The sequence below is a fragment of the Mesoplodon bidens genome (genome assembly GCF_964165515.1).
Source record: "Mesoplodon bidens genome assembly, chromosome: 1".
NCBI lineage: Eukaryota > Metazoa > Chordata > Mammalia > Artiodactyla > Ziphiidae > Mesoplodon > Mesoplodon bidens.
In genome coordinates, this window is record NC_138176.1 from 63,853,665 (window position 1) to 63,872,270 (window position 18,606).

Below are 18,606 nucleotides of genomic sequence, written 5' to 3' on the forward strand. Positions count from 1 at the left end.
GTTGCTCTGCGGCATGTGTAATCTTCTGGGACCAGGGCTCGAACCCGTGTCCCCTGCATTGGCAGGCGGATTCTTAACCACTGTGCCACCTGGGAAGCCCCTGCCTATTTGTTTTGAATTTTACGGTTTGCCAAGTATTTCACATTCACCTGCTTAGCAAAGTACAAATCGTCTTTTTCCACCAGACTGTTTTACCTTTTCACAGAAAGGGTTTCAAACAAACTATGAGGCAATGAAAGTAGAACATTTAGCACAACAGCTGCCAGAGAAAACCTTTTCCTGTGTGGAACACTGTCAATTACATTATTATACAAACACTTGTTAAGTACCTACTATACTTTAGGCCCTGTGTTAGACACTGGGGCTGCAAAGGCAAATAAGATAAACTTCGGCTCAAACTAGACAAACAAATAATCACATATAGTGGGATATATGTTAGACTAGAGGGGTGGGCATGGGCCATAAGAGTGCAGAGAAGGAGTTGAAAAATCCTGTTTAGTTTAGTTGCAAGGGCAGAAGGTTAAGATTTGCGTGGGTTTAGTGCAAGAGTTGATATTTGAACTGACTTGATGAGTTTACACTGAAATGTATAACATATAGGATCAACTATGCTTCCCTGTAATTGTCTGAATGAAATGGTTTAACTCTTAAAAAACTTCATGGAAACCAAAAATAAGAGAAACACCTACATATCTTTTTTAAAAAAAACAGCTTTTCACCCCACAGTTAAACTTTAATGCAATCAAGATGAATGTTGGGCTGTGTGGCTTAAGGAAGCAATGTTATGGCACAGATTCAAGAGCTTAAATGAACATTTACATATAACAAAACACTGAGAATAGCTGGTGATGATCAGATGTTCTGTAATGGGTAGAAGAGTTAGTCAGCAGAAAAATAAAGTAGGGCAAAATAATAGGGGGTGGATAATTTAAAGGGAAGACCCTAGGGACAAAAGATGCCAGAGGCTAGCAGGGTGTGCTTCTGTGATCAGAGCTGGATGACCTTGGGCAAGCCACTTACACTCCCTTCATTTCCATTTTCCCTTTTGTAAAATGGAGACAGTAATAGTAGTGAGAAGTAAGTGAAATAATATAAATGAAAGTGACTAGCATAGTGCCTAGAACACGGTGAAGGTACACTAAATTATAGTTTCCCTCATGACATTGACAAGGGCACCAGCAAAGAGAAGTAATTCTTGGTCCTTCCATCTCTGTTCTCTAAGGGGATAAGAAACTTCGGCTCACCTTACCTATGGTGAGGGGTTCCCCATTGCCCCGATGTAATGAAATACAGTAGACATAATTCACTTCTCTGAGCAGATAAAAGAGAAGTCACAGTTTTGTGCTCAAACACATGTTTCAGAATCTAGAATATACACCTTTTGGGTATCTGCCCAGCTCTCACCCACTTCTCTGAGAACTGTCCCCCATCTTCAGGACAGGTCCTTATGACCTGCCACTCTGACTGTAGGTGACTAGACATGGATCAACACCTGACCCAAGTTAGGACCTTCAGATTCACTCCTGGGAAGCTGACACCTGGTGGGTGGTACCCTGACAGGATGGACCACTTCCATCACATGGAGAATAATAAAGCAAACCCACAGAGGGAAGCAAGCAAGAGAAACAAAGGGGCCTCTGAAGAAGCCCATTTTAATCTTTACTGTCTACCATGTAGTTCGGCTGTATCTCTTGTTCTTGAGTTCTATGAGATATTCCCAATAAATCCCCTCTTTACCCTAAACTGACTGATTTGGTTCTGTTACTTGCAACCAATAGGGCCCTGACTTCATCAAGAACCCTCTTCCTCCCCGCCATCCCTGTCCTCGGCCCCCCCAGAGTAACAACTATGTTAAAAATGAGAGTGAACATGCTCTAAAGAGGTTGGATCCTGCACATTCTATCCCAGGGCTGTTCGGAGGGCTCTCACCTTGTCGTTGGCTTCCTCACTGGAATGTCATAAGCCCGGATAATGTTCACCAGCAGCTTTATGTCTCCATCGGACAGGTTTTGGGCTGTCACCTTCTTCCGACCTTTTCTCCTTGGCCTCAGTGGTCGTTTTTGTTCTGCCAGCTTGAAAAGGCTCAGGCCCAAAATGCTAATGATTACAGAACAAGATTAGGATGCCAGGGAAAAGAAAGATCTGGAAAGTCTTGAGACAACTTCCCAAACGCTGCCCCAAGGTCCCTCACAAGCCCCTGAAAAACTTGTCTTTTTAAGGAGGGTGGAAATTGTCAAGAAGTTCTCCCAAGATGGGGGAGAGCCCACTCTGTAGATTATTAACATTCATTTTAACTGCTACCAATCAGAGGATGAAACTCATGCCTGGTCCCTCCCTGCACTTCCTGCTTGCTCTCTGCCTTGCTTATTCACCAGCCCCTCAGATGTGGCCTGTGCTCTCCTACTGTCTGCTTTCACTCATGCCAATCCTGCACGCTGAATGCCACCTTCCACCTTCCTCCTCATCCACCCACACGGCTGCAGTTTTACCACTTTTCAGGGCCAGTATTTCCCCTTCCCCAGAGGCCCGGCCACATCAGCCTGAAGGGGGGATCCCTCTCCTGGGCTCCTGGAGCACTCATTAGCCTGCCGCATTCACATGGCAACTGATGTTTGCAGCCTTCTCAGGCCCTTCCAGGGATACCTCACTCTCTGGAGTTAGGCAAAACTAGGTGTGACTCCTGCTCACCTTGGGCAAATTATTTCACCTCTTGAAGTCTCTGTTTCATCATCTGTAAAATGGGGTTGTTGAGAGGATTTTGTGAGGAGGTGTATACAGAGCACCCTGGCACTGGTCTAGCATTAGAGGCCCTAACACAGTGACTGTTGGGACGATGACAATGATTATGATGCCAGTGATTATGTTGGAGAAAGGAGGGGATGGAGACAGGAGGAAGGGAGGGGGAGGCGGAGCAGGGGGATCCTTCTCTCACATCTCTCTACCTCTCACTGAGATGACCTCCATTAACACTTCCTGGAAGATGAAAGCAACGCAGTGAATCACGGGGGAGAAAGGGCCATGGAGAAAATAACTTAATTCTGCCCCAGAGACTAAACAGAAACACAACTGTGACTGCATATCAGGAAGCTGACGTTAATGACTATGCCCAAGAGCCACAGAACAAAGCCAGCGGTGCAGAGCTGGCCTTGGGCTGGCAACGCTCATGCTGCTCCGCTTCCCTGTGGGTATCAGAGCTGGTCAGGCAGCCTGCTGGACTGGAGCCCTCTTTCCAAGAGACACATGCCAGCCGGGGACACGATGGCTCCAAGGGGCTTCCAGGGGCTGTTGTTCCCAGTTGCTTCCCAATGTCTTCCATCCCACAGAGTGCAGAGGAGCCGCCATTTACCAGCACTTCTCTGGTTCAAGCAGAGTGCTAGGTGCCTTACGTATAATATTTCTAATCCCTACAAGTATATTTATCCCAGTTTTCATATGAAGAAACTGGAGGCTCCAAGAGGTGATAGAATTTGCTAAATAGGAGGAGAGGGAGCTGGGGTTCAAAATCAGATCACACTGACTACACAGCCCAGCTGCTTCTTCTTTTAACATTTACATATATTTATTCATTAACTCATTTAAGACAAGAATAAGCCCCATTACATGTTAACATGATATAAAATTATGAAAAATAACTCTCCTTTCCAAAACAAAGAGTGTGAGGAGAGTGACACTGTTTTACACTTTTGCAAATCTTTTTTTGACTCATTGTACGTTTTAATTTATTTTTTATTTTAATTGAGATATAATTGACATATAACACTGTATACGTTTAAAGTGTACAATGTGTTGGTTTGATACGTTTATATATGGCAATATGTTACCACTGTAGCATTAACCAACACCTCTATCTATCACTTCACATCATTATTATTTCTTTTTTTGTGATGAGAACTATTAAGATCTAGTCTCTTAGTAACTCTGAAGTTTATAATCAGTATTGCTGACTATAATCACTATGCTGTGCATTAGATCTCCAGGACTGATTTATCTACTGGTTACAGGTTTGTGCCCTTAAACATCTCCCTAGTTTCCCCCACCCCCAACACCTACTGACCAACATTCTAGTCTCAGTTTTTATTAGTTTGGTTGTTTTAGATTCCACGTATAAGCAAGAATCATATGGTATTTGTCTTTCTCTGTCTGACTCATCTCATTTAACATAATGCCCTCTAGGTCCATCCATGTTGTTACAAATTACAGCCCATCTTCTTAATCCCTCTGCCAGGACAGCTACCTAACCCAAACTTTGGGACCTCAGAGAGAAACCTTTGCTGAGGGTCGTGACATGGCACATCCCTTCTTTTCTCAATACTTTCTCCCTCTCAGAGAGATGCCTCCTATCATGAGACTTTGCTGCCTCCCTAACAGTCAGCTTGAGAGCATCTTGGTGGCTGGGACCATTATATACAGAAACATTTAAATTTAAAGCGAAAAACAAACCAGAATTAAAAGAAGGAAGAACATACCCTGAGCCTTCAGAACTTAATGCAGAAAGTAAAGCAGAAAAAAGAAAAAGAAAGAAAAGAAATGGAAAAACAGCATGAAAAATCATCATCTATTCTAAAGTGTAATTTTCATGACTGAAAAAAACAAACATTCAATGACTGGACTCTGGGCCTGGAATAAAGAGAGAGGGTTTGCATGAATTTACGTGGGCACAGCCTCCCTTCTGTACGAGGATGGAGGCAAAGCCAAAAGAAGGGGCTGCCATGGATTGCACAGTTTTTTGTCTCCTTGCCAACTTGATGGTGGAGAGGAAGTACATGCATAGGAAATGACCTTTTCAGGAGACCAAGAGATTTAATCACAGGGGGGGGTCATGAAGTTAATAGACTGTGCAAGCCCACCAGTATAGAAAGTTCTCTTTCATCTTTCATGCATCCACCTCAAGTTGAGACCATTTGAGGATTATTCTAAATGATAGGGAGACAATCAAGCAAACAAACACAGTCAATTCCCAACTTCTATGTAAATATCCATTTTTCCCTGCTGCCCTTGCCCCTCACCAAACACATGGCAGCTCTGTGTCTCCCAGCTGTGGTGCTGGAACCAGACCTCTCCATGCCACCCAGAATCTCAGTGGGCAAGTTCTCAGCCACCCCCACTGCCCTGTGATGGGAGAATAAAGGAGACCCTGGCATAGGGAAGTGAGGAAAGCAGGAGGATGATGTGCTGGAGGGGATGCTGTCAAAACTTCATGTGACTGGAATGAGAAGATAGCCAAGGCTGGTGAAGTTCACTTGGAGGTGCTGGGAGGTGAGATGGGGTCCACTGGATGTGATGGAGAGGATCTCGTGTGACTTGTTCTAACAGAAACACCCCAACTAGTGTGTAACATTAGGCATTAATCATGCTTTACCAGTTTCCAGTATTATTAGGGGCCCAAATGCACACCATACACTGATAAAAATCTTATATTTACATGAAATTTTTAATATAATACAATACAAATAATTTTAAAAGAAATAACAAAAAGGTCTCTCTCTCTCTCTTTTTTTTTTTTTTTACCTGATATTGGGAACTTCTTCTTCTACTACCAAATCCGAAAGAAGAAAATGGTGTTTTGCAATTAGAAAACGATTTATCACTGATTCTCTAACCTGAGGAAAGAAATACGTTTTATTTAAAATGTTCTTGTTCTATGAACACACACTTCACTGCTCTAATGTCACCTCAGTGCAGCTTTACAGACCACCTTTACTTTTTTCCGCAGCTCTGACCTCTTCCTATTGTAAATCATCCAGCTTTCCTCACTAGCATAAACTCCCTAAGGCAGAGGGATTCTATTTTGTTCTCTGCTGTATTCTCAGGACCTGGGAAAATTCCTGGCAGACAGGATCGGAAAATTTAGCTGAATGAATGAATGAACAACTACAAAAATTAGGACCCGTCTCAAAGCACACACACTTCAGAACTGATTCTGAAGTTCTTCCCCTATTCAAACTGACTTGCTACCTAATTACTCTTTAAAGAGAGGACCTCTTAAGTGTCATAAATATTCTTTTTTTTTCATACATGAGCTACAGGGTAGATCAACTGGATGAGGAAAATGTACTCTAGCCACTAGGGTGTTTCTTATAAGTTAAATTGAAGGAAGGACAAAAGGATATTTTGACTTTCTAGTGCAGAAGGGCAGTTAGTATGTCATTTATAAAACTTCTTTTTTTATTACAAAGGTAATAAGATGCAAAAATGCAAATATTAAAAAAAACCATGACTTAGAAAGTTAAGAAATCCCTTGTAATCATACCCCCTCTTAAGATAACCACTGATAATAAACGGAGACACATCCTAGTGTTTTCAGTGTTTCCTCATTGAATACACTCCTCTTGGTTCCTGAGCTAGTTCAGATTGGATTTTTATCACTTATAATCATGAGTCCAAACTAATAAAAAGGAGAACCAAGTAACTGTGTTCCAAAGTTGAAGATAGCTGTTAATCAATTTTAATCTGTAATTATGAGAAAATAAGCCTACAGGGGTTAAGAAGAGAGACCTCCCTCCTCCAACCGTAGGATGTTGGCTATTTTTCCCCTATGAGGACTGTTTAAAATGGTTTTCCTTACCTGCTGGAGGTACTTGGCTACTATGGCCCTGTGGGTATCTATGTGGTCTTTGGTTTCAATTACATTTCTGTCTCGTAACCGTTTCTCATAGTCCTAAAATTAAAAGGAAGCCATACTTTTATGATTTAAAAATACTAGTACTCTCTCATGCCCTTTTTGAGATTAGAGAATTATTTATCACGTGGTTTAAGTCACAAATAATGGTTCTAAATGTTCCTTCTGGTTCCTTCTGATCTTTTGGTTCAGAATTGATCTTTGATGCAGTATCCAGGATTTGGAGTTAGTTGATTGAACTGCCTTATAAGTAGAAGAGAAATATGTAATTACAAGTTACAATGTTCATGCAGAAAGAAATAGAGATAGTAGAGTCGCTGTAGTTCAAGAAGATAAGTTCACCCAAACAAGATGCTAAGCTCACCCAAACAATTAAGAAGGGCCAAAGTCCCTGCTTAATTTTTGCCTTTTATATTTCAAGTAAAGCAATTACAGAAATAGTAAATAGCGTCTGGCTGCAGCTGACTTGTGTCACCTACTTGAAGGAGAGGAATGGCTGCCTTTGGCTTTGTCTTCTTAGGCCACTGCACTTTTCTCTTTTTTCTATCAATAAAATTCCATGGGGTCCCCAGGGAGCTGCCACGTTCCCCTTCACTCCTTCCCTGGTCACAGCTGAATGCCCAGGGTGGCCCCTAACCCAGGCCGGGTGGCTCAAAAGTTGTCCCCAAGATTTTTAAACTCAAGAGGACACACCTCTCCCTCCTGGCTGAGGCTACTAGATGTGAACTTGATGATATTGGTGACCAAGTGATCAAATAGGGAAATCTGTCTACAACGGGGGAAAATGAAGTCATCATACCAAGGAAAGCCCAGACAGGATGGCGAAGGGGCCTGGCAATAGTTGGGTGTCTTTGAGACACAGATGAACTCCTGTCATTCACATGTTTTAGATGTTTAACTCTATTTTGTGATTTCGTTATCTAATAAACTCCCCTTCGTTCATAAGCTAGTTCAAATTGGGGTTTTATCACATAATCACAAGTCCAAACTAATATAAAGAACCAAATAACCAAAAATATTCTCGCAGAATAATTTCTGCATGAAAAATCATACAGTCCTGGTATTAACTTCTAATGGCTCTCCCTTTACCTCATCAAACACAGACTTGTCTGGCTTTCACTGGCTTGCCCCATATACACAAGCCTATTACCTGTAACTCCTCAAAGGCTCCCTGCTCCCATGCCCACCATGTTCCCTCCTCTGCCAAGCCTTTGTGCATCCTGCTGCCTGTCTAGGATGCCCAGAACTGTTCCCCACTTCCTTCCTGGCCCCCTGCCCCAAGGCTGCTCAAATCCTACCCACCTATTTTACCTGCAGTGCTTATCACCGTGCTTTGTGCTTAGTAAATACTTACTGGATTAAAATGGCATTGAATTCCTGACTAAGGCACAATCCTTTGCCACATTAACACTTAAGAGACTCTTCAACCCTACAACTCTAATTTTTCCTAGTTTAGATGTCATTGTACTGAGACAAAGATATTATTTAAACATTGGATTCAAGAAAAATAATGGGAAGGTTATGTAAAGTACTACAAAAGAGGAACTAATGTTGCTACTGAGAACATAGCAACAACAACAAAATACATACATAATAGTATATCAAATGGCACAGCAGATATTTTGTTATTTTATTAATAATAAAATAAGCCAATTTCTCACCTGGAATACCTTTTCCATAATTTCTCGGTCATACATTGGAATTTGTTTATAATTTCGGAATTCTGGCACCTCTTGGCTTCTAAGACCAAGAAGCCTGAATCGTTTGGATCTGCTTAATTCCTCATCTGAAACAAAGTTAAATTCCTGTTGTAGCTGTTCCAGTCGAAAGAAATCAGGGATGTAGGATTCACCACTGGTAGCAACCTATAAAAACCAAGAAATACAAAACTCTAGATAACAGGCAGATTTCATCCAAAGAAACTTGGCATTGAGCTTTTGGGAATGACGTTTTAACAGTTTTAGACAGAGACTTGAAACATCCATCATTTCATTTAAAGAGAAAATACACTAAAATATAATGGTAATGAGGCAGATGCTACTCTGCCTTTTATAGCTACTAATATTCATTTAGTAGCTATAAAAAGTATCATGAATCATTTTTCCAGAGAAATAAAAGTTAAAAGGTTCATTTTTGGTACACACGCTCCTCTAATATTTGTCATGAAAATATACAGACTGAAAAATATGAGATTTAAATCAGTGTATTACCAAGTGCCTACTGCAAATAAGATTATTCATATACATAGTGTATATAAAGTGTATGTATTTTAAATGTATTTTGAAATATTTTTACACTTTAACATTTTAAATATATTTAAAAATATTTTTAAAATATAACTTTTGGACTTTATTTATGCACAAATGTAGATAAAGGCCCTAGAGTCGGCTGATCAGCTTCACTTGGCTCCACAGCCATGCTCTCTTGTCCCTGCACAGCACCTCATGGCCTTGGTCACTGAGAAAACTGAACCAGAGATGGACCCAAGCACCAGCCTCCGATGCCCCTGTACCCTGGTACAGAAAGTGCGGCTTCAGCACCACTGAGAGACTAGAAGGTGTGGGCTGCACTCTGCCCAGGTGTCTGGTGTTCCTCTGCTGGGTGCTTTGCCAGCTGCAACCTCCTCCTGGGCAGGTCTCTGCTTCTCCTCAGGGAGCAGAGAACTGATGGAGCTTTGCGATGGGAAAGGTGATACTGCTGTGAAAATCCTGGTTCATAAAAAAGAGGCCAGTCAGGAAGGTAAACTCTGTGTTTTGTCCTTCTATGGGAAGCAAATAGTTAAAAAGAAAAAAAAAATGAAGGGGACATATGCACTATATTATTGTCAATTTAAAGCTAGTCATTGAAACATATCAATAATTTGAAAGCTTTATATGGAATAGGCTACACTTCAGGTAATATGGCCTATTCTTTCTTTTTTTTTAAGGTGGATATTTTCATTTTAATTAATAAAACAAAAATGAAACAATGAAGACATATATTGGGACTTCACTCATTCACCAATTATGCAAGAAATGTTTTGGTTAAACAAGATAATTTATTCTTTCTAATAGTTCTCTAAGTATCAACATGCACTAAGTATCATGTTGGAAGGAGATTTTATGAAGATAAAAGTCAGAATAAACCAAAGCTTGCTTTGGGACTTATCTTAGAATCACTAGGGGAGAAGTGAAAGTTTTCATCCTGGTTATACTTACCCTACTGATGGACTCAAACTAAGAAACATGATCACAGAATGTGTTGCTATGGCCACTTTCTGGATCATCTACTTGTTTATTAGGTTTTGTGGAAATTATGAACTTGGGAGTAAAAGCAATTGTATTTGTTACCAAGAGAAATCATTTACTGACTAATGTTCCATTTTATTTACAAATTCACTGAAGAAAAAATTTTGAATGTTATGATAGATACAAGCAATTTATATCAAAAACACTTCAATGAAACCTAAAAGGTAATCTAGTTAATCATCCAACAAGAAAACAAACAAAACCACCATTTCTGAAAATGCCCCATCAGCCCTTCAAAGTATGATGGAAAGAGCACAGGGCCTGAAATCACATCAACTTGGAGCCGTGTCCTTACCGTCTGTGGGATGTGGAGCAAGGAACCCTGAGTGTCTGGGTTCAGTGTCTCTCCACAGGACGGGAAAATTGAAACCTTTTTTTTAGGGGTTTTACAGAGGTTAGAGGTAAGAGTAACACAACAACAGCAGCAGCTGATGTTGACTGCACACTGACCGTGTGCCCAGCTAGATGTTGATCCGCAGCAGCTCATTTCCTCCTGACAACACTGTGAGGGCATCACAGGGCTTAGGGGCATGAGTGCTTGCCTTCATCACACAGCCAGTAGGTACAGAGCTAAAATTTAAACCTGTCATTCAACCCAGGCTTCATGCTCTTAAACACTATTGCGCAGGAGAACATATGGGAAAGAAAATGTGTGTCAAGGCCCAGCCATTTCTGTTATTATCACACCAAGTGGAGAAGTGGTGCGTGTCCAGATCTCCTGTCACATTACCGAGATAAGCTGCATCAAAGGGGCATTGCTGGGGTCATTGGGGTCAAGCTTGGACTCTGCTGCCCACTTGGCCAACTTTTTCATGTCTGTCAGTCCTGACGTGCCAATAGATGAGATGGCATCTGCTCTCTTCAAAGCACTGAAAATGAAAGTTGATTCCATGAGACCGACTTTATCACAGAGCAGTTTGCATTAAGACCACAAAATCCCAGGGACAGCACTACTTAAGGAGGCTATTCCCTATGAGAGAAAATCTGATCATAAGGAAGGACTTTTGACATTTTTCTTTACTTGATGATTACTATTAAATATGTTATAAGCATAATAAAGAAGTCTGAATGGTGGGAGAAAGTATTTTCAAAGTACACATCTAATAAGGGGTTAATATCCAAAAAATATAAGGAACTCATACAACTCAGTAGCAAGAAAACAAATTATCTAATTAAAATGGGCAAAGGATCTGAACTGACATTTTTCCAAAGAAGACGTACAAGTGGCCAACAGACACATGAAAAGATGCTCAACATCGCTAATCATCAGGGAAATGCAAATCAAAACTATAATGAAATATCACCTCACACCTGTCAGAATGGCTGTAATCAAAAAGACAAGTGAAAACAAGTGTTGGCAAGGATATGAAAAAAAAGGTGGTCCCTTGTGCACTATTGGTGGGAATGGAAATTGGTGCAGCCACTATGAAAAACAGTATGGAAGCTCCTCAAGAAATGAAAAGTAGAACAACCATATAATCCAGCAATCCCACATCTGGGGATATATCCAAAGTAAACAAAATCAGTATCCTGAAGAGATATCTGCACTCCCATGTTTATTGCAGCATTATTTACAATAACTAAGACATGGAAACAACCTAAGTGTCCATCAATGGATGAATGGATAAATAAAATATGATACATATGTATAATATATGTATCATATATAGAATATTATTCAGCTGTAAAAGAAGGAAATCCTGTCACTTGAAACAACTGGATGGACCTTGAGGGCATTATACTAAGTGAGATGATCTCACTTCTTTGTGGAATCTAAAAAACACAAACTCATAGAAACAGAGAATAGATTGGTGGAGCCAGAGGTGAGGGGGATGGAGAAACGGATGAAGGAACTCCAGAGTACAGACTTCTAGTTATAAGATGAATAAGTTCTGGAAATCTAATGTACAGCATGGTGACTATAGTTAATAATACTCTATTGTATACTTGGGAATTGCTAAGATAGCAGATCTTAAAATTTCTCATCACAGGAAAAAATTATAACTGTGTGTGGTGATGGATGTGTTACCTAAACTTATTGTGATAATCATTTTGCAGTATGTACAAATACCAAATCATTATGTTGTACGTCTTAAACGTATACAGTGCTATATGTCAGTTACATCTCAGTAAAACTGGGGGAGAAAAGAAGTATAAATAGAAGGAATGCAACTGTGACCCTGCATTCCTACAACTCTGCCCAGTGCGTTAACTTGTCCTGAGTCCCTGGATCCAGACTAGTGACAGGTGCCTCTGTATCTGGTGCAGGATGCCCAGAAGGCCTCATCTCCCAGATAACTGGGGACCACTTGTAGCCAAAATAAAAGAGAAAAAATGAACACTTATGCAACCAACATAAGCACCAACTTTGGACATGACTGAGCTCCAAGGGGGCCAGTGTGGTCACCTTGGTTGAGTTGGGGCTTTATTTTATTTTATTTTTTTTGAACTTAAATTTATTTATTTTTGTATACAGCAGGTCCTTATTAGTCATCCATTTTGTACACATCAGTGTAAACATGTCAATCCCAATCTCCCAATTCATCACACCATCATCCCCACCCCCTGCCACTTTCCCCCCTTGGTGTCCATATGTTCGTTCTCTACATCTGTGTCTTTATTTCTGCCCTGCCCGGTCATCTGTACCACTTTTCTAGGTTCCACATATATGCGATAATGTACGATATTTGTTTTTCTCTTTCTGACTTACTTCACTCTGTATGACAGTCTCTAGATCCATCCACGTCTGTACAAATGACCCAATTTCATTCCTTTTTATGGCTGAGTAATATTCCATTGTATCTATGTACCACATCTTCTTTATTCATTCGTCTGTTGATGGGCATTTAGGTTGCTTCCATGTCCTGGCTATTGTAAATAGTGCTGCAATGAACATTGGGATGCATGTGTCTTTTTGAATTATGGTTTTCTCTGGGTATACGCCCAGTAGTGGGATTGCTGGGTCATATAGTAATTCTATTTTTAGTTTTTTTAAGGAGCCTCCACACTGTTCTCCATAGCGGCTGTATCAATTTACATTCCCACCAACAGTGCAAGAGGGTTTCCTATTCTCCACACCCTCTCCAGCATTTGTGGCTTGTAGATTTTCCAATGATGCCCATTCTAACTGGTGTGAGGTGATACCTCATTGTAGTTTTGACTTGCATTTCTCTAATAATTAGTGATGTTGAGCAGCTTTGCATGTGCTTCTTGGCCATCTGTATGTCTTCTTTGGAGAAATGTCTATTTAGGTCTTCTGTCCATTTTTGGATTGGGATGTTTGTTTCTTTAATATTGAGCTGCAGAGCTGTTTATATATTTTGGAGACTAATCCTTTGTTGATTTGTTTGCAAATATTTTCTCCCATTTTGAGGGTTGTCTTTTTGTCTTGTTTATGGTTTCCTTTGCTGTGCAAAAGCTTTTAAGTTTCATTTGGTCCCATTTGTTTATTTTTGTTTTTATTTCCATTACTCTACGAGGTGGATCAAAAAAGATCTTGCTGGGATTTATGTCAAAGAGTGTTCTTCCTATGTTTTCCTCTAAGAGTTTTATAGGGTCCAGTCTTACATTTAGGTCTCTAATCCATTTTCAGTTTATTTTTGTGTATGGTGTTAGGGAGTGTTCTAATTTCATTCTTTTACATGTAGCTGTCCAGTTTTCCCAGCACCACTTACTGAAGAGACTGTCTTTTCTCCATTGTATATCCTTGCCACCTTTGTCATAGATTAGTTGACCATAGGTGCGTGGGTTTATCTCTGAGCTTTCTATCCTGTTCCATTGATCTGTATTTCTGTTTTTGTGCCAGTATCATATTGTCTTGATTACTTTAGCTTTGTAGTATAGTCTGAAGTCAGGGAGTCTGACTCCTCTAGCTCCGTTTTTTACCCTCAAGACTGCTTTGGCTATTCAGGGTCCTTTGTGTCTCCATACAAATTTAAAATTTTTTTGTTCTAGTTCCATAAAAAATGCCATTGGTAATTTGATAGGGATTGCATTGAATCTGTAGATTGCTTTGGGTAGTATAGTCGTTTTCACAATATTGATTCTTCCAATCCAAGAACATGGAATATCTCTCCATCTGTTGGTATGATCTTTAATTTCTTTCATCAATGTCTTATAGTTTTCTGCATACAGGTCTTTTGTCTCCTTAGGTAGGTTTATTCCTAGGTATTTTATTCTTTTTGTTGCAGTGGTAAATGGAAGTGTTTCCTTAATTTCTCTTTCAGATCTTTCATCATTAGTGTATAGGAATGCAAGAGATTTCTGTGCATTCATTTTGTATCCTGCAAATTTACCAGATTCATTGGTTAGCTCTAGTAGTTTTCTGGTGGCATCTTTAGGATTCTCTATGTATAGTATCATGTCATCTTCAAACAGTGACAGTTTTACTTCTTCTTTTCCAATTTGTATTCCTTTTATTTCTTTTTCTTCTCTGTTTGCCATGGCTAGGACTTCCAAAACTATGTTGAAGAATAGTGGTGAGAGTGGACATCCTTGTGTTGTTCCTGATCTTAGAGGAAATGCTTTCAGTTTTTCACCACTAAGAATATTGTTTGGGGCTTCCCTGGTGGCGCAGTGGTTGAGAGTCCGCCTGCTGTTGCAAGGGACACGGGTTCGTGCCCCGGTCTGGGAAGATCCCACATGCCGCAGAGCGGCTGGGCCCGTGAGCCATGGCCACTGAGCCTGCACGTCTGGAGCCTGTGCTCCGCAATGGGAGAGGCCACAACAGTGAGAGGCCCGCGTACCACACAAAATAAATAAATAAATAAAAAGAATGATGTTTGCTGTGGGTTTGTTGTATATGGCCTTTATTATGTTGCGGTAGGTTCCCTCTATGAGTTGGGGCTTTATTAACAGGACTGCACCTCTCATCACTCACAGTGTTTTACCTCCTCTCCTGAGGAGCTGGAGCTTTCATCCCCAGGAAATTTCTCCAGCATAAAACTCAGTGAACCAAATACAAAGGGCTTATATTCAAAGGCTAAAGGAGCCTCCACTGGAAATGCTGCCAGGGTCCTGGCTGAGAAAGGCTTTGTTGTTTTTACCGCATGGATACAAGCATTTGCACTGGATGGAGAGGGTGTAAAGGGAACAAAACCAGCCCTAGTCTGTTTCTCCACACATTGAAAATGACAGTCTTTGACTTGGGAAATGTCTTCTTGGTGATCAAGATAAATCCTTTTATTTTACAGAGGCAATTGAGACATCAGTGGTAAGATGATCCACTCAAGACACATCCATTGGGGAAGGACAGAAGCAAGACACAGTCCAGGCTGCCTGGACAGGCATCAACCACAAGGAGAGAGGGTCTGTCCATCTGGAGTGAACTAGTGAGGCCCAGAGTCCATTTCTGATATTCTGAGTAGAAACCTAGGGCTAGCAATCAAGGAAGGGGGCTGAGAATAGGGACTTTCATATAATCAGAAGGTTCTACACCAATCATCATTTACAGTTAACCTTTACTGAGGGCCAAATATTGATATATACAGCTATGTGCTATGCACTTTCCCCATTTGTGAAATTGGGAAAAGAATACTTCACAGTTAATTGGTGAAGATTAAATAAGGTAAAGTGCTTTACTGACAAAAAAAAAACCCCTGAAAATACTGGCACATAACAATAAAAGGAAAGAATGTGATATTGCAAGCTTTTTTCCCTCTGGATATTGTTCATGCCAATGCTGACATTGCTCATCAGCTTATTCTAGCCATACATTACCTTCTAAATCCAATATTCTGCTGTGACAATGGAGGAATCAAAGGAATCCCATTTTCTCCAATGGCCCATGCCACACTGTTGGACACTTTCCCCGAGGTCATTAGAATCAGTTGATTACTACCATCAGCTTCAAATGAGAAGGGTACTCCTGGGGAAACAGCAGATTAAATAGGATGTCGTTTAGAAAGAGGGAGTGAGCCCAGTGCTAGTAAGAAAGCAGAAAAGTAGACAAATGGAACAGAGTGGGTGGGAGTGGTGGGGATGGAACACATAATTCAAATCAACATTACTGAACTTCTTCAGGGAATGACGCTCACCATCGGCCACTTGGCTCTATCTCTTGACAGCAGAGTGTAGGCATTATAATAAACGATGCACTTTGGAGTGGGACCAGCTGCATGTCATGTATATTCTGGTTCTGCCACTTAACAGCTGTGTGGACAAATTGCTTAACTTCTCTGAACCTTGGTTTCATTGTGTATAAACTAGGGAACATAATAGTACCCCCTTTTATGGATTACTGTGAAGACATTCATTGATTCATTCATTCAGTAGATACTTCTTTGAGCTCCTACTTCATGCTGGCACTATTCTGGTCACAAAGATAGCAGTAAAGAAGCAAAACTGATAGGAATTCCTGTTCTCATGGAGTTTACATTCAAGTAGGAGCGACAGGTTATAAGCAAGATAAGTAAGAGACATGGGCAGTATGTTAGAGAGTGATAAATGCAAAAGAGAAACAAATTAGGGAAGGTGTATAGAAAATGTGTGTTTGGAGGAGGCAGGGGTTGAACTTTCAGACGGGGTGGCCAGGGAAGGCCCATGAGAAGTCACTTTTGAATAAAGGCCTGAAGAAAGCTCAAGTGAGGCATGTAGGTATCTTGCGAAAGAGCCTTCTTGGCAGAAGGAACAAAGGCAAAGGCCCTAAGGTCAGAGTGTGCCTGGAGTGAGGAACAGCATGTTAAGTGAGGTAAAACTTGCAAAGACTCAGACATGCCTGGCAAACGCTGACCATTCCACAGGTACTATTGCTCAGCTTTGTAGCGACGGTAAAGCCTCACTGATTTGGCCCTCACTGATTGGACATTAGTGATAAAAAAAAAAGTCTCGGGGCAGGGCATTTAATCAAGTAAAGGAAGTAAAGATTTTCAAGCATGAAATATAGCAACTTCATGCTTTGGAGAGTTCCAGTTAATATTATTAACACAAAAACAATACCGCTGTTAACCCTATAACAGCATCTTTGTGTTTTTCAAAGATCTTTCCTTCATACTGAACACTCCATCTTGATCTTCAAAATAACCCTATATGACATTAAGGTTGTTATTATTAGATTCATTTTATGAATGAGGAAGATGGTATTCAAAGAGGTTACATGATTACTAGGATCATACACCTTGTCAGTAGCAGAGCTGGAACTAAAAGCTTAAGCCTCCAGACTCTTAGACTGGTGATCAGTTTAGAGACTCAAAGAATTCTTGAAGATAAAGTTCCAGATATGATCTCATAATAAAAAATCACCAGGCATGTGAGGAAACAGAATCAGAATCAGACCAATAAGCAGATAGGTGTTAGAATGATCAGATACAGAATATTGGAAAATATTTTAATGTGTTTTAAAGAATAAATGAATGAATTAATGAATAAAAGAAATGATTGAGAGAGTCAGAAAAGGACAAAAAGTTGTCAGAACTGATTGTAAAAAACTAAATAGAATTTCTAGAGGTGAAGAATATAATCATTGAAACAAGAAACGCAGTGATGAGTTTCAATGACTGGACATAGCCAAAAAGTGAATTCATGATTTGGAAGACTGACTTAAAGGAATTGCACAGAATATAAAAGTGAAAAAAAGAGATGTCAAGTATATTAAAGAGAGGTTAAAAGACATGGTGGACAGAGTGAGACAGTCCATCATATATTTAATCAGAATTGTAGAAGGAGATAAGAGAGAATATTATTTAATAATCTCCCTATTATTTATTTCAAACTTTTCAGCCTTACAAATAACACTGTGAGGTGCATTTTTTTTATGCACAAAGTTTTGTCTTCATTTCAAATTGTTTTCTTAGGAAAGATTCCTAGAAGTTGAATTAAGGTGTCAAAGGCAATCTAAAGGCCCTTAATTCACATGGTAAAACTACTTTAAACTTGCACAGTTATATGAATTTTCTGGCCACCCATGGTATATAAAAATGACTTTGCCAAAAATTGTATATGATTATTGCTTTAATTTTTCTGGTAGCAATTTTATAATTATCTGCTTGTCTGATAAGTGAAAAAAAAAGATATGTTCAAATTTGACCATGAATCCGTTAGCCATTGAGGCTTTCCATACCACTGCCAACTCCCTCGTGGTCCAGTGTCACATGCTGGTTACTGCTAAACTCCACTTCTTCAGTGGGTGCTCTTCCAGTGACAACAGTAGTTTCAGGAATAGGCAGAAACACTTCTGCTAGCAAGGTGGTACCACTGTGTCCAACTGTTTCATATACCTGAAATTGAGGAAGGGAAACAGCCAAATAAAAACAGCAATAAAGGGTGCTCACTCCCAGATCATGAGTACATTTTTCTGTGCTGGTCACTGTTCTAGTCAAGAGCACCCATCTCAGAGTGGAAAGTTGAGTTGTGTTGCTATGGTCTCCATGGAGACCAGGTTATACCCTATTTATGGTCACGTTGTTGGCACCCTGTCCTCTTGCCTGGCCTAATCTCCTGGGGTAGAGAGGTTAATCAAATGATCAGGCGACTGCAATTGTTTCTATGTCAAACTAATACACAGTAGTTTGCAGAATGGGCTTCCTCTTTCTCCTGGTTCAGATTATTTCAGAGAGAAACGCCATCAGGTTGAAAGGTGGGACAATATGGACATGCCGCTAGATGGTTTATTATCTGTACCAACCTCAAAGTCAATAGGAAATGCACCATACCTAGAAGTACTCTAGGGTATCAGGTTCAAATCTGTTATTTGGTAAATCTCTC

The 18,606-nt window shown here is 40.2% G+C and overlaps 1 protein-coding gene across 3 annotated transcripts in view; it reads right to left on the minus strand.

Moving 5' to 3' along the window:
* The window catches only part of CC2D2A (coiled-coil and C2 domain containing 2A), a 142,169-nt gene that overhangs the window by 29,881 nt on the left and 93,682 nt on the right, over nt 1–18,606 (minus strand). For all 3 annotated transcript variants that reach the window (XM_081226369.1, XM_081226370.1, XM_081226371.1), the window contains 7 exons: nt 17,963–18,119; nt 15,625–15,772; nt 10,637–10,775; nt 8,281–8,484; nt 6,566–6,658; nt 5,509–5,600; nt 1,930–2,097 (listed from right to left, as the gene is read on the minus strand). In XM_081226369.1, coding sequence (XP_081082495.1) covers nt 1,930–2,097; nt 5,509–5,600; nt 6,566–6,658; nt 8,281–8,484; nt 10,637–10,775; nt 15,625–15,772; nt 17,963–18,119 — 1,001 coding nt within the window. The remainder of the gene's footprint in view (nt 1–1,929; nt 2,098–5,508; nt 5,601–6,565; nt 6,659–8,280; nt 8,485–10,636; nt 10,776–15,624; nt 15,773–17,962; nt 18,120–18,606) is intronic.